At 42.3% G+C, this 26,622-nt stretch overlaps 1 protein-coding gene across 1 annotated transcript in view; it reads left to right on the top strand.

Annotated features, from left to right (window-relative positions):
- Positions 1-26,622, top strand: part of LOC116988061 (voltage-dependent T-type calcium channel subunit alpha-1G-like) — a 225,078-nt gene that overhangs the window by 42,938 nt on the left and 155,518 nt on the right. The window contains exons 6-8 of the mRNA XM_033044505.1: positions 6,417-6,509; positions 8,865-9,696; positions 13,334-13,704. Of these exons, the coding sequence (XP_032900396.1) occupies positions 6,417-6,509; positions 8,865-9,696; positions 13,334-13,704 (1,296 nt within the window). The remainder of the gene's footprint in view (positions 1-6,416; positions 6,510-8,864; positions 9,697-13,333; positions 13,705-26,622) is intronic.

Genomic DNA, 26,622 nt, shown 5'->3' with positions numbered 1-26,622 from the left:
TAGATCAGAATTAAGAGGATATATCTGTCATCAAATGCAGAAAAGGCTGGGACATATTTGAGTTGAAAACAGAGGCTGAGTGGTGACTAGGAAAGATCTTTAAGATTAAGTAAATATTAAGGTAAGGTTTCGAAAATGTTTCCATGTGGGGAGGAATAAAACTAGAAGCCATAAATATGTGATAATTGTTGTGATACAGAATATAAATTCAGTAAAGAACTTAAAAGAAAATTATTTAGCCAAAGAGTTTTATGAATATTAAACTTGATGCCACATTAAACAACGGAGGTGAATGTGATGGCTGCACTTAAGGTGAAGCTGGAAGACCACACCAGAGAAAGAAAATGGTAAATATGCTGACAAATCTAGATGTAAAAGGATGGAATGAAACTTAGAAAGTCCAACGATGCGAGTATGGATCAGTTAAGTCAAATGGCATGTTTTAAGTGGTACAGCGGTACAGTTGCCACCTTATGGCACCAGGGACCCGGGTTTGATCCTGGCTACGGGTGCTGTCTGTACGGAGTTTGTATATTCTCCCTGTGACCACGTGGGTTTTCTCCGGATTCTCCAGTTTCCTCCCACATTCCAACGACGTGCAGGTTTGTAGGTTAATTGGCTTCTGTAAATTGTCCCTCGTGTATAGGATAGAACTAGTGTGAACGGGTAATCGAAGGTTGGCATGGACTCAGTGGGCTGAGGAGCCTGGTTCCACGCTGTAACGCTAAACTAAACTAAAGCTGTGGATTCCGAAGTTGCAAACCTGTCAGTAAACTAGGTTTAGTGAACAAATTTAAAATATAAGGTTTTTAATGAGTAGAGTAGCTCAATTAAATCAACACCCTGAAAAGCTTGACACAGAATTTCTTACCAAAAGAGAGTGTTTATGCTCACTACTGTTGTAATGCAAACATACGTTTTACACATCGACCAGTGTCAACTTCACGATTGACACTGTCCCAGGCCTTGTTAGCAAGGCCTTATGCAGAGACAGTGCCTGAGACACTTTGACTGATGGTTAATCCAAGCCACCTAGCTTAACTGGCTGTCAACTCGTCAAGAAAATATAATGACATTCAAAAATTATGAGAAATCAATCATAGAATTGTAAAAGTAATTAAATTGTGAAAGACTTTACAGAAACAAAACTAACTTAAATATATTTTAAAATATTTAACAAAGCTTAATTCTCTCACGGTAACATAAATTTCCAAATACTTTTGCCCCTCATCATGACATTTCTCTGCAATCAAATGATCAGGTGAGACAGGCGCAGTTTCTCCAGTAAAAACTGCTGAGGAGATGCTGGAAATTCACAGTCTGCTGAGGAGATCAACCTTAGAGCACTTTTGGTTAACAGAATGGCAAAGACTGACTTTCAAGTTTGGGATTCCTGTGGATGTTTGCATGAACTACTGGCATATGAGGACTTCGAAGAAGCATCCCAACCTGAAATGTCACCTACCCATGTGGTCCAGAGATGTTGCCTGACAGAGTCCAGAATGATGGGGTATAGGATAAAAGGTTGACCATTTGTGACTAAGACAATGAGAAATCTATTGACTCAGAGGTTTGCAAATCATTAAAATTCTTCAGCAGGCTCCAGACCCTCAGCCATTGGGTATCCCCAAGACTGAGACTGACAGATTCCTGGGATCAACTGATAGGTTGGAATGTGAAACGGTATTAAACCTTGATTTTCCTGGGTAAATGCCTGGCTCCTATTTTCATCTTAAATTCTTATAGAATCTTGAATAATTTGTCCACCAACACATGTTCACTTAATTCAATGTATTTAAAATGGGGGCTATCAGAAACAGGGTAAGCACTGAAGTTAGGGTCACTAGCCTTTAGTACTCTGAAGCTGGCATTGATCTTATATCAAAAGCAAGGCTATATGCTTTGCTGTTGCACATTTCGACTAATGACATCCTGTTTTTTTGTAGGCCCTCAAAATAAATAGGGCCTGTTTGTAAGATTCATCTTTTCCCCCATGCAATTCTTTTAAGCCTCCAAACTCTATTTATCATCTTTTGAAGTAAAATCAATCCAAAGGGTTTTGCAGCAGGGAGCTTGGATAGGATTTGTTAGGAAGAGTGGATTATCCAGTTAAATTACAGTTACGTTTTTTTTTTTAATTTTAAAAATTGGAATAATTTCTATTCTCAAATTCAGAGTCTCTTCAGACACACCTCAGAGTCACACATTACGCGTGCAATTTAGGTAAGTAGGTGTTCCCTTCTTTTGTTTGAATGCTTTTGTAATAAGCACTTAATTGTAACATGCAGACAGACCAACCGATAATTATACTCAAATGCAAATGAGGTTGTAAATATCAGCCAGTCATATCATGATACATTGTGCTCTGGAAAGAGCAGAGTGTGAGGAAGAGTGGGGGTAGGGTGTAGATTTTATTTACCTTCTGTAAGAGTACAGAAATAACATTAAAACGAGACCTATAAATTTCAGTGTTAACATTAAAAATCTTTCAAACAAAGGATAGTGATGGGAGAGAAAATGTCCAAATTAAGGATTGATAGAAACATAGAAACGTAGAAAATAGGTGCAGGAGTAGGCCATTCGGCCCTTCGAGCCTGCACCGCCATTCAATATGATCATGGCTGATCATCCAACTCAGTATCCTGTACCTGCCTTCTCTCCATACCCCCTGATCCCTTTAGCCACAAGGGCCACATCTAACTCCCTTTTAAATATAGCCAATGAACTGGCCTCAACTACCTTCTGTGGCAGAGAATAATAGATTATTAAGGTGCACAGAATAAAGACAGTTAGGAGAAATGAAGATATCCTGAAGAGCCAATCTCCACTATTTATTCAAATATTCTCACAAATAAATTATGGTGGTATCTATCTCTTCATTTTCTTTGCTGAACCCTAGACAGAGATCAGCACCCACCATGGTTGACAAGGATCTGCCGAGGCCACATCTCATCACTGTGCACTGATGACCACCATCCTCATGTGCACAGATGACAGATCCATCCAGGAAATAGCTGCAAATTGGATGCTTCAATCAATGTCAAGTAAATTTGGCTGCATTGCCGAGTCGGTCTCTGAGTGTTTCAGACGGGAGACATACAGGATGACATTTTCCCGTCAGCTGGAGTTTGCAGCAATTTTGTTTTGTGGTTCAAATTTTCAGCATCTGAATTGAATTGAATTGAACACTTTATTGTCACCTGTGACAAGTCACAGTGAAATCCTTTGCTTGCGAGCCCAAGGTATGCAATAGTCGCCACATAAAGGGCGCTGACAAAGTTAAAGTATACCATGCCAGTCCCAGCCTTGTTATCCTTCCCTCCATTGTCCCCCAGTCCCTCACAGCGCTCCCCCCACGCCAGGTCCACCATTGTTTCCAGCGGTGCGTCCTCCGGCTCTCACATGGCCTATTCTCGAGTGCCGGCGCCCTCAACGGTCGCTGCAGGATTTTAGCTGCTTATATCTGACTGCAAATGCCACTAGACCATGCATCCTCCATGTTAACCACATTCGCGATGCCCTTTGGACGCTATCGTTTTTTACGAATGCCTTTTGGCATCAATTCAACCAGTGGGGTATTCAAGCGTACTATGGAATAACTCTTTGATAGCTACCCATGTTACATAATTGTAGACGACATCCTGGTCACTGGACGCAATGCACAAGAACATGACTCAAACCTGAACCAGGTCCTGGATTTTGCCAGAGAGATAAATCTCAAACTCAACCCTCTCAAATGCAGGTTCCGGGTCGATGAAGTGACTTATGTGGGCCACGTGTTCACCAACAACGGACTTAAACCAGACCCATCTAAAACCATTGCCATCAATGAAATGCCAGCACCTGTGGATGTAACTGCTCTACAACGAATCTTAGGCATGGTAAACTATCTTGGGAAATTCATCCCAAACTTCAGCGAGCTATCTGCCCCGTTGCGACAACTGACCCACAAGGATACGCACTGGTCCTGGCACCAACACCAGCAGAGGGCATTTGAAACCCTCAAACAACTAATGTCTTGCACTCCAACCCTCGCATACTTTGATGCCAAATTACCCGTCACCCCCACCTGTGATGCCTCCCAGTATGGACTGGGCGCTTCTTGCCCAATAAACGATGGAAAGGGCTCCAGACCAGTTGTCTATGCCTCCCGTACCATGACGGACACTGAACAGCGCTACGCTCAAAACGAAAAGGAGCTACTCGCAGTAACCTTTGCCTGCAAGAAATTCAAGGACCATATCTTTGGAAACGCGATCACGGTGGAAACCGATCACCAGCCCCTGGTCAGTATTCTCAGTAAGCTGATTCACAAGGTAAAAGCGTGCTTCATGATGATGGAACTGCAGAGATATGACATCAGACTAACCTACAAACGTAGTAAGGACATGCACTTAGCTGACACCCTGTCATGGGCACCTCGCCCAACCTGCGAAAAACACCTGTCTGATGATGAGCATGAGGGGCACACGGTTATGATGGTCTCCTGCCTCCCATCTGTCGGTTTAGACATCTTAGTGTCACAAGCAGCTGCAGACGAAACACTACAGTCGTTGGCCATTGTCATCCGCCGTGGCTGGCCAGACAAACAGCACCACCTGCCACAAGCAGTCTAACCATTTTTCCCAGTCTGTGATGAACTGGTCATTCAGGATGGCGTGATAATGAAAGGACACAAGGTGGTCATCCCGAAGTCTCTTCACAGCAAGTACTATGGCATCGTCCATGGGAGCCATCCTGCTGCAGAAATAACCCTTCAACATGTGAAAGGAATGCTGTTCTGGCCAGACATGGCTAACTACATTCTAGAAACGGTTGCTGCCCGCCCGATCTGCAATAGCTTGACGCCGCACCAACAGAAGCAACCACTCCTCTCGCACCCCATGCCGAACTTACCCTGGTCCATTTGTTACCTTATTCCATTGTAATACAATTAATGTTCTTCAATATATGATACCTTGGATATGCAAGCAAATAATTTCACCATGGCTTGTCACATGTGACAATAAAGTATTCAATTCAATTCAATTAGATTTGCATATTATGTACCTTTTGGATAGAAGAATAGAATAGAACAGAATACGTTTATTGTCATTGCACAACAACTGTGCAACAAAATTCCATTGCATCTCCTTCGACACAGGATAAAAGATTTAAAAAGAACAAAACACAACTCACATATACACAAGATCAGTAAAGAAAATAATAAATAGGTATTAAAAATATTTTAAAAGAATATTGCGCATTATCTTGCACCCCGAATTATATTGTGCTTCCCCCAGTGTTCTCTGTTAGAGTTAAGTTCTTTTATCGCACATGGGTAGAAACTATTTTTTAGTCTACAGAGCCTTCAGAGACCTGTATCGCCTCCCAGAGGGTAGCTGAGTGAAAAGGTGGTTGGCAGGGTGGGATGTGTCCTGCTTGATGTTTGTGGCCCGGTGCAAGCATCGGGCCCTGTATATGTCATCCAGGGAGGGCAGTTGAGCGTTTGTGACGCTCTGTGCAGTTTTAATAACCCTCTGCAGCGCCCTCCTCTCAGCCACAGTGCAGCTAGCAAACCACACCAGGATGCCATAGGAGAGGATACTTTCCACAGCGCACCGGTAGAAGGACAGCAGCAGCTGCTGTGAAACGTTTGCTCTCTGCAGAGACCTCAGGAAATACAGCCGCTGCTGTGACTTCTTCACGAGAGTGACGGTGTTCATTGTTCATTTGAGGTCCTGGGAGATGTATATTCCCAGGAACTTAAAGTCAGTGACTCTCTCCACCATGTCTCCTTTGATGTAGAGAGGAGCAGGTTCCTCTCTCCTCCTCCTGAAGTCAATAACCAGTTCTTTTGTTTTGGTTGGGTTGAGTACCAGGTTATTTTTAGTGCACCAGATAGTCAGTTTTTGGACTTCATCTCTGTAGGCAGACTCGTCGTTGTTATTTATCAGCCTCACCACAGTCGTGTCATCCGCAAACTTGATGATCCGGTTTGTGTTGTGTATTGGTGTGCAGTCATGGGTGTATATTGTGTATAAGATAGGACTCAGCACCCACCCTTGTGGCGCTCCTGTGCTGAACGTCAGGACTGGGGAGTGATTGGACCCCATCCTGACAGTCTGTGGACGATCTGTTAAGAAGTCCTTGATCCATCTGCATGTGTTGGCATTAACACCCAGGTCAGACAGTTTGTCCACCATTCTGCTGGGGATGATGGAATTAAATGCAGAACTAAAATCTACAAATAACATCCTCACATATGAGCCAGGGCGCTCCAGCTGATATACAATTTATGACAATCAAATTGATTACCAAAATCTAATGGCCCTTTGAGTAGCTGTTTATGAGCAATAGTGATCACCAACAGTAACAATTATGGGACTGAATAACCATCAAATTCTTTGATTAAGTGATATTTGGTTTTCTTTCAGGTTATAACCCTTGAGGGATGGGTTGACATCATGTATTTTGTTATGGATGCTCATTCCTTTTATAATTTCATCTACTTCATCCTGTTGATAATAGTAAGTATTCTATATTATTTTGTGATGTAGGCATCATTGGTGGTTGATATTTACTATATTTCCTGAAAATAAATTCAAAGCTTTATCAAGTTAAACAGCATGGAAACAAGCTGCCTTATCCCATTTGCCTGCGTTCGGTCCAAATCACTCTGTCCAAATATCTTTCAAACATTGCAATTGTACCTGCTTCTATCACCTTCTCTGGTAGCTCATTCCATATTCCCACCACCCACTGTGTGAAAAATCTGCCCCTCAGATTTCCTTTAGAAACATAGATAATAGGTGCAGGAGTAGGCCATTTGGCCCTTCTAGTCAACACCGCCATTCAATATGATCATAGCTGTTCATCCCAAATTAATACCCCGTTCCTACTTTCTCCCCATATCCCTTGATTCTAACTCTCTCTTGAAAACATCCAGTGAATCGGCCTCCACTGCCTTCTGTGGCAGAGAAATCCACAGATTCACAACTCTCTGGGTGAAAAAGTTTTTCCTCATCTCAGTCCTAAGTGGACTACCCCTTATTCTTAAACTGTGACCCCTGGTTCTGGACTCCCCCAACATCAGGAACATTTTTCCTGCATCTAGCCTGTCCAGTCCCTTAAGAATTTTATATGTTTCTATAAGATCCTCTGTCATCCTTCCAAATTCCTGTGAATATAAGCCCAGTCAATCAATTCTTAAAACTTTTCCCTATCACAGACATGTGCCCTCTAGTTTTAGACACTTCTACCCTGAGAAAAAGACTGTAACTATATACCCTATCAATGCTCCCCACGTTTATTAACCTATATGAGAATCACCTCTCAGCCTCCTTTGCTCCAAGGAAAACAGTCCCAGCCTATCAGACCATTCCTTATAACTACAGCTCTCCAAACCCAGCAACATCCTGGTGATTCTTTTGTACACCCTCTCTAGCTTATTCACATCATTCCTATAGCATGGCAACCAGATCTGTGCACAATACTCAAAGTGCAGGCTAATCAATGATTTGTATAGTTGTAACATGATGACCTAATTCTAAAAATCAAAGCCTCAGCCAACGAAGGGAAGCATGCCAGATGCCTTCCTCGCAACTCTGCTCACCTGTGTCACCACTTCCATGGAACTATATACTTGTATCCCAAGATCTTGCTATTCATTAACACTCCCCAGGGTCCTGCCATTCATTGTTCATATCTTGGCCTTGTTCAACTTACCAAAATCAATCACTTTGCACTTGTCAGAGTCAAATTCGTCAGCCATTTCCTGGCCCACTTTTCCAATTGATTCAGATCTGGTTTTGGTGAACATTGCCTACATGGACTTCAGCAATGACTTAAACAAGGTGGCATGATAGGCTGGTCCAGAAGATTAGAATACAAGGGTACCAGGGTGAGATGGTAAATTGGATACAAAATTGGTTTGGCTATGGGAGGCAGATGTTGGCAGTGGAGGGTTGCTTTTCAGTTCAGAGATATTGATGTGCCACAGGAATTGATGCAAAGTCCTTTATACTTCCTACTGTATATTAATGATTTGGAGAGGGTGTAGGTGGGTTGATTCTTAAGTTTGTAGATGGCACAATAATCTGTGATATAGTGGACAACACGGAAGCTTGTCAATCCTCTTGGTCAGATCCTTAAAAAATCGAATCAAATTTGTGAGACATGATATTGCACAAACAAGTTCCGTTGCCTTCTGTGCCTGAATGTTGTATTTCATATTCCCAGTATTCAGTTTTTTTCATCTAATAAGTTCAGGTAACTATTCTCCCATATACATCATCTACAACTGATCTTGAAAATCTCTCTATCGGCCTATTTCACCTTGCCCTATTCTTTTTGTCATGAAATTACGTCTTACTCATCACATCACAGAGCTTTGCTTTTGCCTCTCCTTTCCCCATTCTTTGTAAGTTAAAACTTGTTTCAGTTCTAACTCCAAAAAAATTTAAATACAAGAGCAGTTCTGTTGAAAGATCATTGATCTGAAACTTTACTGCTGAATATTATGACCATTTGGGTTTTTTTATTCAATTTTAATGCACCTGCGGTATTTTTTTAAAGTAAGGTAGAAGAAACCTCCATTATTTTAATCAAATATGATGGATGCCAATTTATAATACTAATAGCGAAAAAAAGTATGTCACCTTGGATGAGAGTTAAGGCAATCAATTGTCCTCTTTTCTTTTGCATTCTCACTCTGAACTACTCCAAGCATTTATTTTAACTGCTCTGAAGCCTCATCCTTTTACATCCCATTGATTCCAGCTCTACAATTGACTGTGTCAGAATTGTTCTTCAGTCTTAACAACCTGGATCATTGGATGTGAGTGCATCTATTAACTATTCCTTTCTCATATTTTTCATTCCAGGTTGGATCATTTTTTATGATCAATTTATGTCTGGTTGTCATAGCAACCCAGTTTTCTGAAACCAAGCAACGTGAAAGCCAACTGATGAAGGAGCAGCGAGTTCGCTTCATGTCCAACGCAAGCACGCTGGCCAGTTTCTCTGAACCAGGGAGCTGCTACGATGAGCTCTTAAAGTACATTGGCCACATGCTGCGGAAGGCCAAGCGCGAGGCCGTGCGCGTTTGCTATGTCGTGGTGGCCAGAAGGGGAGTGCAGTTTGCCAACAGGAGCGGGCCGCGCGCACAACCCCGCAAGCGGCGGAAACGGAAACGGGCAGGGTCTGTCCATCACCTAATTCACCACCATCACCATCACCATCATTACCACGTGAGCAATGGAACCCCGCGGGCACCACCAGCCAGCCCGGAAATCAGCGATGTGGAAACCAACTCTGCACACAATGGTGGCAACAGACTAATCGTGCTGCCCTCACCTCTGTCCAGTCTGCAATCCCCCCCTCCTCCTCCATCACCTACCACTGCCGCTCCTGGCAACACTGAGTCTGTCCACAGCATCTACCATGCCAACTGTCACATTGAGCCAATCCAATGCAAATCTCCCCTCATGCAAGACGTAGGCTTGATACCCCCAGATGCACTCCAGAAGAATTTGGATATCAAAAGCTACCCAACCGTGCACCCCAGCTCCCCACACCAGGTGATCAACCTCAACACCAAAGGTGAGAAGACACTTAAAGATGCAACATTGAATCCTGATGGCGCAAAGGAAAATCTCAACATCCCAGCCGGACCATACCGGAAGATGCATCGACTGCTGGAAACACAGAGTGCCGGTGAGTGACCCAATCCAAAGGAGAATTTCCATTGCCATTACCACAGTGCAATGTACATATGCAGGTGCTTTGTCAAAACCATCTATTTAGAAACTAGACATTTTTTCTAAGTACCATCATTTGTTATGAATTGCCATATTACCAGGTAACCATGTTTTAAGAGTGTGAATGGGAAATGAAAATGAACAGTACTGAAGCAAATCACCCATTAGGAGCCTTCCTGATATTCAATTCTATTGACTTCTACAGAACAGAATATTGAGCCTGAGTAATAGGCAGCTGAGTTAATAACTCGGGTTTAATTTAGCCATTTTCTGTCGTGAATAATATCGAGAAAAAAGCAAATCAAAGCCACGCTAACATTGACTTTTGCAGAGATTGAAACAAAGGAGTTAGAAATTGTGGAGAAGCGCCTTCTTCTCTGCGCTATTTTCAATTTGTTCATGTCAAAGAATTGAGTTTGAGTTTAGTTTATTGTCACATGTACCGAGATACAGTAAAAAGCTTTTGTTGTGTGCTCACCAGTCAGTGGAAAGACAATACATGATTACAATCAAGCCATCCACAGTGTACAGATACATGTTAAAGGGAATAACGTGAATAAAGTTTAGTGCAAGATTAAGCCAATAAATTCCAATCATAGATTGTCTGAGGGTCTCCAATGAGGTAGATAGTAGTTCAGAACTGCTCTCTAGCTGTGGTAGGATGGTTCAGTTGCCTAATAACAGCTGGGAAAAGCTGTCCCTGAATCTGGAGCTGTATGTTTTCACACTGCTTTACATTTTGCCTGATGGAAGAGGGGAGAAGACGGAGCGGACAGGGTGCGACTGTTTTTCAATCTTAGCAATCCTGAAATTGTTCTGACTGAAAAACTCTTCCTGAATGGACTCTTCTGGCCAGTGAAAGAAAAACACTGGTCTCCCCCATCTGAGCTGGAAAATAGTCAGTTGCTCCACACCTTTTGTTTAGAGTACTCAAGAAAAAGTGATTGGAAACGTTTCACAATCAGTATCCCAGATGGTGCAGGTTGTACTTCCGGTGGCGCTGGTGCCAGCAGCCTCCACCTACAGCCCGGTATCTTTTTGTTTTTTTGTTTATTTAGTTATGTAAAAGTGTGTTTTTTTGTGGTTTTTTTGTGTTTTTATGTGGGGGAAGAGGGTACGGTGCGGGGGATACCGTCCTTCAGCCGCTTCCTGGTGAAGACGCGACTATTATTCGAGTCGCGTCCTCGCCCCCCCCCCCCCCCCCCAGCGGCCTACCTACTAGATTGGCGTGGCCTTTCCTGCCGGTTCGACCCCTTCACTTTTTCCACATTTTGTTACATTACAGCCTTATTCTAAAATTGGTTACAGTCATTTTTTTTTATCATCAATCTACGCACAATACCTCATAATATAAAAGCGAACAATTTAGTAATTATTGCAAAATAATTAAAAATAAATAACTGAAATATCACATTTACGTAAGTATTCAGACCCTTTGCTGTGACTCTCAAAATTGAGCTTTGGTGCAAGTGGTGAATTAAATTGATTGTACATGATTTGGAAAGGCACGCACCTGTCTATATAAGGTCCCACAGTTGACAGTGCATGTCAGAGCAAAAAACAAGCCATGAAGATGAAGGAATTGTCTGTAGACCTCCGAGACAGGATTGTGTTGAGACACAGATCTGGGGAAGGGTATAAAACATTTTTTGGAGCATTGCAGGTCCCGAAGAGCACAGTGGCCTCCGTCATTCTTAAATAAAACTTTGAAACCACCAGGACTCTTCATAGAGCCTGGCCAAACTGAGCAATCGGGGGAGAAGGGCCTTAGGATAGAGACTTACTAACATATTCAGGGAGGTGACCAAGAACCCGATGGTCACTCTGACAGAGCTCCAGAGTTCCTCTGTGGAGATGGGAGAAACTTCCAGAAGGACAACTATATCTGCAGCACTCCACCAATCAGGCCTTTATTGTAGAGTGGCCAGACAGAAGCCACTCCTCAGTTAAAGGCACATGACAGCCCGCTTGGAGTTTGCCAAAAGGCATCTAAACAAAATTCCCAGGCCTGATGAAACCAAGATTGAACTCTTTGGCCTGAATGCCAAGTGTCACGTCTGGAGGAAAACAGGCACCGCTCATCACCTGGCCAATACCATATCTATGGTGAAGCATTGTGGTGGCAGCATCATGCTGTAGGGATGTTTTTCAGCGGTAGGAACTGGGAGACCAGTCAGGATCGAAGTAAAGATGAACGGAGCAAAGTATAGAGAGATCCTTGATGAAAACCTGCTCCAGAGCGTTCAGGACCTCGGACTGGGGCAGACGTTCACCTTCCAACAGGACAACGTTGTCCAAGACAACGCAGGAGTGGCTTTGTGACAAGTCTGTGAATGTCCGTAAGTGGCCTGGCTAGAGCCCGGACTTGAACCTGATCGAACATCTCTTGAGGGACCTGAAAATAGTTGTCCATCAACACTCCCCATCCAACCTGACAGAGCTTGAGAGGATCTGCAGAGAAGAATGGGATAAATTACCCAAATACAGGTGTGCCAAGCTTGTAGTGTGATACCCAAGAAGACTTGAGGTTGTAATCACTGCCAAAGGTGCCTCAATAAAGTACTGTGTAAAGGGTCTGAATACTTATGTAAATGTGATATTTCAGTTATTTATTGTTAATTATTTTGCAAAAATTTCTAAACACCTGTTTTCACTTATTTTATTGTGGGCTATTGTGTGTAGATTGCTGATAAAAAATGAATTTAATCCATTTTAGAATAAGGCTGTAACGTAACAAAATGTGGAAAAAGTGAAGGGGTCTGAATACTTTCTCAATGCACTGTATCTGCTTATACATGTGCTTTCATTTTAATTGTACCATGTTCTCATCGTTGGGCTTCCTGAATGATGTGTTTGAGAATAGATGCAGATAATAAAGGTTTTCTGTCCATTGTCTTTTACATGCAATTAACTCAATAAACACTGCTGCTTTTTCAGTATATTTTGACAGCAAATTATTCAGTGTGAAAGGAGAAAGATTTGTACATTACAAATGTATTATATGCTTTCAGTTAGTCTTTTGAGTATTATACTTAGGTAAGAAGTACTGTATGTGCTACCAAATGAAAAGGGATTTTGCTTAAAGGGCCTGTCCCACTTTCACAACCTAATTCACGACCTCTGCCGAGTTTGCCCTTGACATACTCGCAGCATGGTCGTCACGAGGTCATAGGAGGTCGTAGGTAGGTCGTAAGTAGGCCGTGATGCTAGTCATAGTTGTAGGTACTCGTGGCATCAAGTAGGTCGGGGCGTTTTTCTAGCCTGATGAAAAATGTCCATGAGTAAAAAAGGTTGTGAATTAGGTCGTGAAAGTGGGACAGGCCCTTAACTGTGTTTATTGATAACCCAACAGTACAAGATAGAAAAACAAAAGAGTGTGCATGTGAACAGGAATAAGAATTCATATTACAGATTGATACAGCAACTTTTAATCCCATGAATTATCATCAACTGAAAAAGTTAAATTGTTCATCTGAATGTTTCTGGTGTTTTAGGAATTTGTTTTGAGTTTTTGTTTTGGATTTTGTTTTCTACATTCCTATTTTTCAAAATAAATAGACCAAATGTGATTTTCTTTACTCCCCCACCTGCAGGCCCTTGTAAAGGATCCTGCAAATTGTCAGGTCACTGCTTACCTTATAGCTCTCCCAGTGGAACAGCCGACATTCTGAACTGCGATCCACAGAGCTGTCCCATCTGCATCAGGAGCAATGAATCCAATATGACGGACAATGAGACGTTGGATTCAGAGAGTGAGGGTGTGTATGAGTTCACCCAGGATGCTCAGTACAATGACCAACGAGACCCTGAACGCAAGCAACCCAGAACAAAGAAATGCTGGGCATTTTGGAACATGATCTGCAACACCTGTCGCAAAATTGTTGACAGCAAATATTTTGGTCGTGGAATAATGATTGCTATTCTCATCAACACACTAAGCATGGGGATTGAATACCATGAACAGGTAGGGCAGAATAAGTTACTCAAAACTCACCTTGTTAAGTTTTTATCTTTACAATGTATTTAAAGTATTAAGAGTTTAAGAAGGAATTGCAGATGCTGGAAAATCAAAGGTGCTTCTGAGGGAGGAGGGATGAGGAAGAAGAGTTTCAGCCCGAAACGTTGCCTGTTTCCTTCACTCCATAGATGCTGCCGCACCCGCTGAGTTTCTCCAGCACTTTTGTCTACCTTAAAGTATTAAGAGTCTTTTTGCAGTTCCATTTCAGTGCTAAGTTCTGGAAATCCGATGATAGATTGAGCACAATGTTATATATATTGTGTCAAGAAAGTATCTTTGGAGAAAAGGCTCGGAGGAGCGACATACAAAGCAGATGAAAGGAATATGTCCAACTCTAAGCAAACGATTAGAAATGAAAATCTTTTAAGCAGATATTTAAACATTTAAAGTGTAAGAAAGAACTGCAGATGCTGGTTTAAATCGAAGGTAGACACAAAATGCTGGAGTAACTCAGCGGGACAGGCAGCGTCTGATTTGAGGATTTAGGATAAAAGTTGGACCAGTCACCATTCAGGTCAGGCACAATATATTTTGTTTCCCATATACAACTAAGATTGAAATCAGACACGTTCAGGTTGATAGGTGGTACAGTCATGTGGGGGCAGGTTGAACACCATTTTCTGATACCATTGGTTCCAGAGCATTTCTGGATTATCTGTTTATCCAGGTCAGCAGAGGTCACATTTTAATGAAACAACAATACACCCTTTGCCCACTAATGACACCCCTCCCATGTGTCTAAAGCACCATGGAGCGCCAGAAATTTTAAAAAATATATATAAAATGTAAACTGAATGTGAATGTAATGACCAGAGGGGGAGGGGGGGGGTGGAAACGGGGAGTGGGGGTGGATGGGGGAGGGAGCGGAGAAGGGGAAGGGAGAATGGGGGGAATGGGGGAGCGAGGGGGAGATGGGGGAGGGTTGGGGAGATGGAGGGGGGGAGGGGGAGATGGTGGGAGGGAGGGGGAGATGGGTGGAGAGGGTGAGGAGGGGACCGCCGACAGCAAGAAACATCGGCAGGGGGGAGGGGCTCGCTGGTGCACCTGGCGAGTCGGGAGTGGGGTCGGAAGCCAGAGCTATAAACAGCCGGGTAGGCGGTAGAAGCCAGGGATTGATCGGCAGATCATTGCATTCACATTCAGTTTACAATGCCATCTGAGGCAGCTCAGGCAATTTCAACTCTGCTCGTGTAATTTTGTACGGATTATAGGGAGAGGGGGTGGGGGGGTGGACCATCAGTTGCTGGAAAATTAGTGTCCGACCTGTACTGTCCATTTTCATTCTGCAAGCAGGTATAACTTAATCTGAAAACAGAGGAATACTGTGATTTCTAATGGCAGTTGATGACAAATTAGGAAGTGTGTAAAGGAATACATAAACAGAGGTTGACTTTATGTTTGAATGCTCGTACATTGTGATCGAGCTGACATCAGTCCCAGGCACCAAAATTACTTTTAGGATCAACTCTCTAGTTTCCTGTTTGAATTCTTAGACTAAGTTAGTAACTGCTGTATTTCAGAACAGTCTTTGAACATTTTGTTTGAGTCGGGAATCAAACAGGAATACTTTCAACTGCAATTATGTAGAATGCACACTTTGAGGAATTATTACTTACAATCCTGAAGTTCCAAATCGCTGTCCTGCTTTAAGAATCTCCTTTAAATCTAGCTCTTTGACCAAGCTTTGGCTCAGTATCAAATTTTAACTTATTATGCTCATGTAAATTATCTAGGGGTGTTTTATTACACTAATTGGACTCTAATTTCAGTTGTTAATGCATGAATGAGCAGGTTTGCTTTATGTATCGCTTGTGAATCAAGGGAATGTGAGAATCTAGTGCACACACACAATTAACAATGATGGATGAGAGAGCAGGGCTGAGGCCACTGAGGCTACACCTGTGTCACATTTGCAGAAGTGCAGTTGTTCAGCAGGCATTTTGAACCTGACCAAAATGGCTTTGTCAATAAAGGTCCCTGGCTTCCTTTAATGTCCTTAAGTATAATTTGGCATGATATTTTTGGATTGCAGCTACCTGAATTAAGTGAGTAGCCCCTTAATATAAATTTCCATCATCAGTTTCAGTTTAGAAATGCAGCACGGAAACAGACCCTTTGGCCCTCCGAGTCCATGCCGACCATCGATCACCTGTTCGCACTAGTTCTGTTATCTAAATTTCTAATCCACTCCCTACACATCAGGGCCAATTAATTTTGCAGAGGCTAATTAACCTAAAATCTGCTTATCTTTGGGATGTGAGAGAATATTGGAACACCCAGAGGAAACCCACACGGTCACAGGGAGAATGTGCAAACTCCACACAGACAGCAGCCGAGGTCAGGATCAAACCCAGCTCTCTGGTACAGCAGCAGCTTTACCAGCTGCGCCAGTGTGCAGCCCGTCATTCTTGTTGTCCATTTTATGGAAGTGATCTGGATTTTGTGATGGCAGTGGAACGATAGAAAGATCCAAAGATCCAGTGATGTTTATGCCATCGACGTCCCTTACACAAGCTCAGCTGCTCAGCAGCATCAATTGAAAGAGGTTCCCTGGTGTCCAGCAGCCAGATGTCATATTAGCTGAGCAACTGCTTCAGAACAGTTCACAGACACCAATCCATTGAGGAAACTGCACAATTTTCACCTCGCCTTACAAACTAAATAAATAAATATTGGACAGGAAATGAAAAATAAGGTGCAAATTGAAATATAAACTCGTCATCAGCAAAAAATTAAAATGCATTATATATTGAATTATTTATGTAAGATAATTAAAAAAGAACTCAGCCAGAAATTATTGTAATTCAGCTGATCTTAGCTGACATTTATGTTATCAAAGTAGTTTTTCTTTGGTGCTCATCCCCCCCCCCCCCACCCCCCCCCCCCCAATATCCAGATCCAAAACCTGAGCTATTGATTTTCAACAGCTACCCCCTCCAATCCAAGTGGACGGTGTAAAGTTTCATCCATGCCTTCGCCCGACCATAGACTCAACCCTGACTCCCACTGATGGTTTACCATGGCTGCCAACCAATGCCAAAGAGGCCTCAAACACGCCTCTTTAGGAATAAAATAATAGGAGTAGACTATTTAGCTTTTCAGGCCCAATACTCTGCTCTATGAGATCGCCGCTGATCTGTGGACTAACAAGATGACATTAGATAACCATCTTGACAACTCCATACACCATGAACATTAGAACTATGCCGAAGATTGACACAACATTCTGGAGTAACTCAGCGGGACAGGCAGCATCTCTGGAGATAAGGATTGGGTGATGTTTCAGGTTGAGACCCTTCTCCAGTCTATTGCACGCAGATAGCCACCATTTGGATAGCTGCCACCAAGATAGCCACCTCTACATCAAAAATTAGGGGCACATAGTACCTAGGTTTCCCATGATATTGTTAAGCATTACAAACCAATAAAGTGATCATGACATGGAAATGTCTTGGTACTTTATGCAATACTGAGCAACTTTTGGCTCCTTCACACAGAGATGAAGAAAGCTTTGAAGTTTACGAGAGGTTTCTTCACGTCAGATGCTATGGATTTGCATATCCTTCTTATAGACCATGCATGATTCCCCAGGTCCTCTGGATTCCACCCACATCCCAAAAATGTGCAACTTGTTAGGTTAATCGGCTACTGTAAATTACTCCTGGTGTAGATGGGTGATGAGAGAATCAAGAGGGTCATTAATGGGCATGTGAGAGAGAATAGGTTACAGGGAAAGAAATGGGATTGATTGGTTTGCTCTGAAAACTGGCATAGACTCGATGGCCAAATGACCTCCTTAATGGCATTAAAAATATGTATATTATGAATTTGCACCTCACCTTAAACTTGCAGTTGTCAGACTCTGAGACAATTGCCAATGTTGACTGAAGTAAGATTTGAATCAAAGGAAATGAGGCACTTGATTGCCAAATTCTTACCAAGAAGCAGAACAGAGCCAAAGGGCTACAGTGAATTCTTATTCCTATATTTAAAAATATTATTATTACAAGTATATGCTTGTTACTGGACTATATACTCCATGCCAGAGATACAAGAAAGAAGACAATTGCAGTTGTTGAATTTATGATGGATTTGCTTCATCTTCCGACAATGGTTTTCAACTTCATTTTTCCATATTCTTACATTGGAATGGGGACTTCACTGGTTAGACTCACATCTATCGTACATCCAACAACTGTTCTTGAGAGGAGGTGGTGAGCCATCATTCTGCACAGCTGTTTCTTTCTGGTGAAGGTGGCCCCATTGGCGCTGTTGGGATGGAAATAAATCAACTTCGGGGTATCAGAAAAATATTAACGGTGTGCTCAGTCAAATACTGTCTTGATCTCAAGGGCAGTCGCCCTCACCCTGTGTGTAGCATGCAGCACTTTGATCCATGATTGGACCAAGGCCGTGAGAAGGATTGGAGTCCTGGCTTTGAGGAGCAGGTGTTGGTGACGAAGTGATGCTTGATCTCGGGCAATGGTGCAGCTTTTGACAATTTGTGGAATATAGTTCTCAGAAATCCTGACCTCATTTTCTACCAAGCCTTAGTTCCCCCACTCTTCTGTATACAGGTGCCCCAAAGCAATGGAGAGTGTCCACTTCTATCTGGACAAAATCCTTCAAATCCTATGTCTATGTTCATTCCCTGGCCAACAATCCCAGAATTGAAGCGCTAAAGATATTGAGTCAGTTCACGATATATATTGGTGGATTGAGCATGTCTTGCATCTGGCTCCGAAAAAAGGTATTTGACTCAGAAAATACCGTGTGGACAGAGGAAACGTTTCAAGGCTATTCTCAAAGTCACTGTAGAAAAAAATTAATAGCATCACCAATTTGTGGGATCTGTGGCTGATGACTGCTTAAAATGGAGCAAAGGCACTGATTATAGAACCTCATCTCTTCATCAGGACCTGGCAGGAAAAGCAAGTGCCACCTCTCAAGCTGCCCACCTGCCTGGTAAAATATCACCTGCCACACTTATGGTTGATTTCCATATTGCCCTCATTGCCCAATCAAAGCCTACAGAATTAGACTGGAAGCATCCTCAATTCTGAGGGACTATCTAAGGCGAGTTGCTTTGAAGCAACTTGATTTTTAATATGTTTAAGGTCTCGCTCTAAAATTATTGATTCATACTCAAGGCATCAATTTATTGTAATTGGAAAGGCAAAAGAACTGACAGGATCATGGTTTCTTGCTTATCTCCTTGAATGAAGAGCAAAATGGTAAAGAACATGGCAAAATAAAAAAAATAGTTTAGCTTTCAGGATGAATGTAAACTTTTCTTATGAAGGCAGGTGTTATCCTTCTTTTGAGAAACTGAATTAATTCAGTGCAGATGTCCAATGTATATCGCTGGGATTGTGCTTGTCAATGCATTTAATTACTGTCAATGACAACTTTGCCTGTGGTGCTTATAATTAATCTTAACTCTGGCTGTGTGGGATGGTGCAATCCCTAGAAACAGGTTTAAAAAGCACTGTCTTCTTAATTCTGTGCAATGGAAAATCAATATCTTTCATTGTCCATGGACCCGGTTATAATGTGAGAATTATGTGGTTTGGAAGGTTATGCGTAGCAGACTCTCACAGGGCATGCATTTTAAACATATATCAAATTGTGTGTGAGCAATAAAGTAGCATCAAAAACCTCTGAAATGTGTTTGAAAACCTCAATTCCCCTTGTCCTGATCTTTCACCCCACCTGCCTCCGCATACAACACATTATTTTGCATGTTCAAGAAGGAACTGCAGATGCTGGAAAATCGAAGGTAGACAAAATTGCTGGAGAAACTCAGCGGGTGCGGCAGCATCTATGGAGCGAAGGAACTAGGCAACGTTTCAGGTCTGAAGAAGGGTTTTGGCCCGAAGCGTTGCCTATTTCCTTCGCTCCATAGATGCTGCCACACCCGCTGAGTTTCTCCAGCAATTTTGTCTACATTATTCTGCATCATTGATGCCACCTTCAATATGATCCCATCACCAGTCACATCTTCCCATCTCCACCCCTTTCCTCTTTCTGCAGAGCCCACTCCCTCTGTAATTATTTGGTCCACTCATCCTTTCCCACCCAAAACCACCTTTCCCTTGCAACCGGAGGAGATGTAACACCTGTCTGTACACACCCATTCAGGAACCCCAGTAGCCCTTCCAGGTGAGACACAGGTTCACATGCACCTTCTCTAACCTCATCTAATGCATTTGGTACTCCGAATGTGGCCTCCTTTACATCAGCGAGACCAAGCGTGGACTAGACAATTGTTTCACCAAACACTTGCGCTTGGTCTGTCAGTGCTTGCTGGACTTACCAGTTGCTAACCATTTCCCATACCTATTCCCATAATGAACATTCTGTCTTGGGACTTGGAGGAACACCGCCTCATACTCTGCTTGGGTAACTTACAACCCAAAGGTATGAACATTGAATTTCCAATTTTAGAAACTAACTAACTGCTCCCCCCGCCTCCCTTTTCTCCCCTCTTCCCTGTGCTCCACATGGATGCGCACACATTTCTCCCACTATTCTGCCACCTTTTCCCCTTACCCCCATCCCCTTCCACCTGCATTTTTTTTTCACACACGATTCAAGCCTCTCTCCTCCTTACAGCCTTTTATCTCCTTTTCATCTCTGGCCTTTGTCCACCCATCTGTTAATCTACTGTCCTTGCCCCAATTCACCTCGCATTTGCCTGGTTTTGTGTCGACCCACCTCAACTTTCTACTACAATCAGTCTGAAGAAGGTTACCGACCCGAAACATCATCTATCCACATTCTCCATAGATGATGCCTGATCCACTGAGTTACTCCAGTCCTTTGTGCTTTTTGGCAGAAATGTGTCTGTGGTTTCAAACCATGAAACCTGGAAACAGAGGCTCTCACAAGAATATTTTCTTTCCATAAATTTCGGGCACATTTCTCTTTTATTGAGAACAAGCCTACAGTGTCAGAGACCTGGGTTCAATTTCGGTTTCCTTTTTGAAAGAATCTTTGAAAGTAGCAAGGAACAGAATATACCCTAGTTATGGGATGTCAATGCCTATACCCAGTGTAACTCAGAAGCATCAGTACGGACCAAGCAGAATGATTTCTGAACCCACATCTAGTCTGCAGCAGATGGTGAGTGATCCTACATGAAGGATAAACCAACTTCACCAATCTACCTGTTACAGAAACATAGATCATTAACAGTAGGAATGACCACTGTACCATTCGTGTGAAGACAAAGTCACACAAACCAAGGATACCTTTCATCCTGTTAGGTGAGAAATATGGTACATTCAGGTAGAAGAGATCAGGCAGCTCAAAACTGTGGCACTGTGAGTCAACAGTAGTTGTAGAAATATATTCCTTTGCCGTCTGTAACCTCGTGATGGCCTGTCATACCCCCTGCTTTATTATTAGCTGCAAGAAGACCAAATCAGGTGCAGTGCAGACTCAGGCAGGGAATCCTCAATGATGACAGTGCCAAGCATGTGCGTGCCATAGACAGGCTGTGGTATTTGCAATCATATTTAGCCAGATGTGCTAAGTGAATTGTTCTACATATGTGATATGAATATGCCTCCGAGCATTGGATGCAGTAAAAACTATGGGACCACACAGCATCTCAGCTGTAATACAAAAGATCTTTGCTCCAGGAACAGCCAAGCTGTTTCAGTATAATTACAACCCTGGCATTTCACTAACAATGTGGAAAACGAGCCAGGCCAAATCCAATCCAACTAATTACTACCCAGTCAGTCCACTCTCGATCATCAGCAAAGTGGGGGAAGCTGTCATTGACTGTGCTATCAAGCTATTACCCAATAAATAAAAACTACTGAAATATATCAAAAAAGTTAAACTTCATAGGTGAGAGACACTACCTTTAACATCTAGAGAGCATTTGATCCAGTGTGGCATCACGGAATTCTGGTAAAACTGAGGTCAATAGATATCAAAGGTAAAATATTGTGCAAAAGCTTTAGGACCAGCCAACCTCTCAGTTCCAATATAGAAGATATTTACTCCAGAAATAGCCAAGAGGTTTCAGTAAAATTACAACCCTTTCATCTAATCAACTGTATGGAAAACTGGTTAATGGTTGTTGAATGTTAGTCACGGAACTGTGCAGCAGTTAATTAGGCCCCTCAGGCCATCTTGTAAATGCCGATCAAGTGGGCATTCTTGACTAGTCCCATTTGCCTTCATTTGCACTGTAGTTCTCTAAGCCCTTCCTCTCAATCCACATCAATGCAAATGTCATTTAAAAGTCAGAATTCTATCTGTTTCTATAGCTTCCTGGCAGCTCACTCCAGATATGGACTACCTGCTAAGTGAAGAAGTTGCCCATGTGGACCCTCTTAAATCTCAACTCTCTCTCATTAAGCCTATGTTCTTTAGTTTTAGAATCGCCTACCTTGGAAAGAGACTGTTCACTTTATCCATGCCCCTCATGATCTTTTACATCTCAGTAAGGTCATCCCACAATCCCCTATGCTCCAAAGCAAAAAGTCTCAGCCTATCCAACCTACCCCTGTAACTCAAGCCTGCAAGCCCAGGTAACATCCGGGTAACTCACTTTTGCACCCTTTCCAAGATAATGACATATTTCCTGTATCTGAGTGACCAGAACTGCATACAGTACTCCAAGTGTGGTCCCACCAGTGACTTGCACAGCTGCAGCATGACAGAAAATATAGAAACATAGAAAATAGGTGCAGGAGGAGGCCATTCAGCCCTTCGAGCCAGCACCGCCATTCATTGTGATCATGGCTGAGGCGCCAACTTCAGCATTCAATACTCTTCCCATAAAGGCAAGCGTGCCAAATACTATCTTCACCACACTGTCACAGGCCTCCAAAGCAGCTCACTACCATCTCAAGGACAACTAAAGATGGGCAATAAATATTGGCCTTACCAACAATGACCACAGCCCATATATGTATTCAAAAAAATGTCATTGGCTTCTCTTTAACAACATTATGGGCTAAATTGTGTCAGATCACTGTGGCTGTTTGGTTCTGAATAACATTGAGGCCGGAGTTTAGCAGCGTTCCCAAGAATAACAACCACACTTCTTGATGCTGCATCCATAAGTCAAACCCACAGCATCACCTATATGGCTTTTAACAGGTTAAAATTGTAGGCGTTTCATTCATATGTACGGAGGTACATTAGATGCACTGGCTATGGCTCTGGCTCGTTAAACTATGTAACCCACCTGCAATTAGTGGCTCCAGAGCAGAGCAAGAAATAAAATATTTCCCTATTTGATCTCCAGTGCTTTCTATACTTCCACACTGAAGATATACTAAGGAAGAAAAAATCAGAGCATGCTGATGAATGCACTGCATTGAGCAGGTGATTTTCCATGGAATTTTAAGCAAACCGTCCGTGTGATCCAACACGTTCCAGATTAGACTCACCTGACTCACCTTACACCCTGTATTTGCTCAACCACTGAAGCTGCATGTCTTATCTATTTCTATTATTCATTCAGGTACAATTCTAAATTTCAAATCTGCCTTTTACAGTATGTATCACAGCTTGTCGCATTCACACTATTTTATCCAATCAACCTTCCTAAATCTGTTGATCAGTAACTATGTTACAGAGTTGTGAAGACTCCCATTTGCTCACACTGACGGCATGAACTTAGTCATGTTAAGCTGCTTTGTGCATCTTTAGCACAAAATCTTTTCCTCCAGTTGCTCCTGTCCTTTCTTAAAGGCTTAATGGACTAACAACTCTTTATTAGTTTCCTACAATGTGGCTGTTCTTCTCTGTGATTATTGGTTTGCTACTTATCTGCTAGATACTACATTAGCATACAAGGCCTTTTGAGTTAGACTCTTGGAAAACTGATCAAGTGTGTGTATTATTCTCAGTTATTTCCACCTTCTGAAGCAACTCAGCCATCAAGATCACCTCCAATAATGTCTCCTATAATACAATCAAATGATCTGCTTTCATTCAGTATGATTTTACAGTATGACATAATATTCTGGGAGTTAAATAAAGTCCCTGGTCTATGTGGCACAGTTCTGCATCAACAAAATGTTCTTAACTGGAAATTGAAAGCTAAACATTGGTGCCAGTGGCACCTTTTTATACGTGCAGCTCATGTTCAGACGCTTCCTAATGTATGTTATAATGCAGCCACTGCCTTTTCTGGTTGAAGTCATGCCAGTTGCATGGCCATTTCCACAGGCTATCCACCATAGTACTGCTGACAATTTTCCAGTGTCATTTGTGGATGTGATGCTGTCAGCAATGCATTCAACAGTCACCACTGCCACACGGTGAAAAAATAAGTAATAATGTGCAATCTATAAACTTTATTTCTAACTCCAAGTAAACCAATGATCAAACCCCTTAGCAAATTAGCTGGGAGGGATGAATGGAGGAGGACTGGCCAAATTTTGTGCCTTCCACCACAGTGATGAATGCTGTGGTGGATGTTTGTGTTACAGTTTTATTGTGGTTGTGTGTTCTTTATTATTGTATCGCTGCAGACAACCCAAATTTCCACCAGCCTGGCTGTGTGGCAATAAATTATATCTAATCTAATCTAATCTATCTAATCTAATCTAATCAAGGGCCACCACTGAGACTCTGGTTTGTTGTACTCTGCATGTGTCAATTTGAGTTTTTGGTACTATGCATGTTTTGTTGCGTCATTGCTGGGACTCACAGTGCTTTCAAAATCGTGCACAACACAGATGTGAGCTCCACTTGAATAACGACTGTGTCTGCGAGGTTGTTGGGCGGGAGTCAGGGTAAAGCCAAACTCATTCAAAGACTTGCTCCAGCTTCCTTACGTTTTCCCTCACCTCTATAGGTATCTCTGTCCTGTGGCTGCAAGGAAGAGAGTTCCTTAAAGACGTGATTCATTTCACAGACATCTTGACTGGCAAAGACACAGCAGCTGTGATCGAGAGCTGTGCATGTTATATTTAACAGAGTAATCAGGGGTTAAAAGCACACCATGATAATTTAAAGTTAAGTTATTTCACTTTGCAGACATTTGGAGATCCTTCCAATGGTCATTAACACTAAAACCAGCATCAGGTGATTTAGTGCAGCAAATAAGGATGAGCTCCAACTTCTAGACATGAGCTAGAACATTTATCACAGTATTTTATATCAGCTTTTGCCATTTACTTGGCTTTTTCTATTTGACGTTCATTAACATTTGCTCGCAGCTGAATTATTTCTGGTCGACTATAATTTAAACCCACTATCTTGTACCTTAAAATAACGTGATTACGGTTACAATCTCCAGTGCTGCATTAAAATCCCAGACATCATCAGATGTCATCCACACTTGGACTGGATCAAATCCACACGATTGTAGTTCTTGCCAGAACATACATGTGCCAGATTAGGTCTACAGTTAAATTGTGTTTGCTTGTAGATGTACTCAATACATAATAAGTCATTCATTATTCGTTATTCCAAGACAGAAGAGACTGCAAATACTGGAATTTGGAAGATATTACAGAATGCTGAAAGAACTCAGCAGGTCAAGCAGCATCCGTTGAGGCAAAAAGGTGCAAGTTAGCATTTCGGGTCAAGGTCCTAAATCAGAGAGGTGACCAATGAGAGAATAAAATCCAGGTGGATGGTTGAGTATATGGGGGGGAGAACAGGGAATGTGGGCTACCTGAAAATGGAAAGTTCGATGCTCTTCCTATAAGGCTTTAGACCAGCCAAGCAGAATATGAGATGTGGTTCTTCCAATTTGTATTTGACCTCTCCATAGCTATGGAGAAGGCAAGGACAGACAGGTCAGTGTGGGAAGGGAAATGAGAGTTAAAATAACATGTAACTAGAATCTCAAGATGGCTATTGAGGACAGAGTGCAGTTGCTCCACAAAATGGTCACCTAATCTATACTTGGTTCCTCCAATGTGGAGAAGGTGACATTGATAGCACTGAATGCAATAGAATAGATTGGAAAAGATGCAGGTATATCTTCACCTCACCTGAAAGGGGTGTTTAGATTCCTGGGTTGGTGATGAGGGAGAAGGATGTTACACCTCCTACTGTTGCAGAGGGAAGTGCCAGAGGATAGAGAGGGAGTGATGAGCTAACCAGGGAATCATGAAGAAAGTGGTCCCTGTGGAAAGTAGGAAGGGCGGCAGAGGAGAAGATGTGACTGGTAGGGGATCACCTTGGAGATGGCAGAAATGGCAGAGGTGGCTATATTGGACAGAGGCTAGTGGGGTGAAAGGTATTAGTTTGTGCAGAGGGGGATAGTGATAACAGGCATATGGTAAAAGGAGGAACTGTTTATGAGGACTTGAATATTCCAATATATCTCTATCAACTAGGACACCATTGTTCTACACATTCCCAATTATTGCAACTCTATTTTCCACGTAAGTAGGTCTTAGATTTAACATAGAACAGAGAGCATAGATCAGTACAGCACAAGAACAGGCCCTTAGAGAGGCTGGAACTGTCTTCTTTAAAGAGAAGAAAGAGGAGATTGATGGAAGTACATAAAATGACAGTTGTTAGTGGATGGTTGTTCGCTTTGGTAGGGGAGAGAGGGATCAAATGCTAGAGGTTACAGGTACAAAACAAAAGGGATGAGAATTAAGAGATCAACATTTTTATACAATTTGAGATTAGAATCTGGAATGCATTACCTGCAGATGTAGTGGAGGCAGGTTTCATTGTGACCTTTAGCAGAGAATTTGATAACTATAAAGTGAGCAAAAATGTATAAACTTACAGGGAAGAGGGTGGAACTAATGAGGTGCTTTGGTAGATTCTGTGCAGACACAAGGCGCCGAATAGCCTCTTTCCACTGTGGGGACGGCTTGATTGAAATCATGTCTAGTCTTGATGGGATTTGCACACAAT

Source organism: Amblyraja radiata, chromosome 26, assembly GCF_010909765.2.
Source record: "Amblyraja radiata isolate CabotCenter1 chromosome 26, sAmbRad1.1.pri, whole genome shotgun sequence".
Taxonomy (NCBI): domain Eukaryota; kingdom Metazoa; phylum Chordata; class Chondrichthyes; order Rajiformes; family Rajidae; genus Amblyraja; species Amblyraja radiata.
The sequence above is the reverse complement of the archived record's forward strand: the minus strand, read 5'-3'. Positions and strand labels throughout refer to the sequence as shown.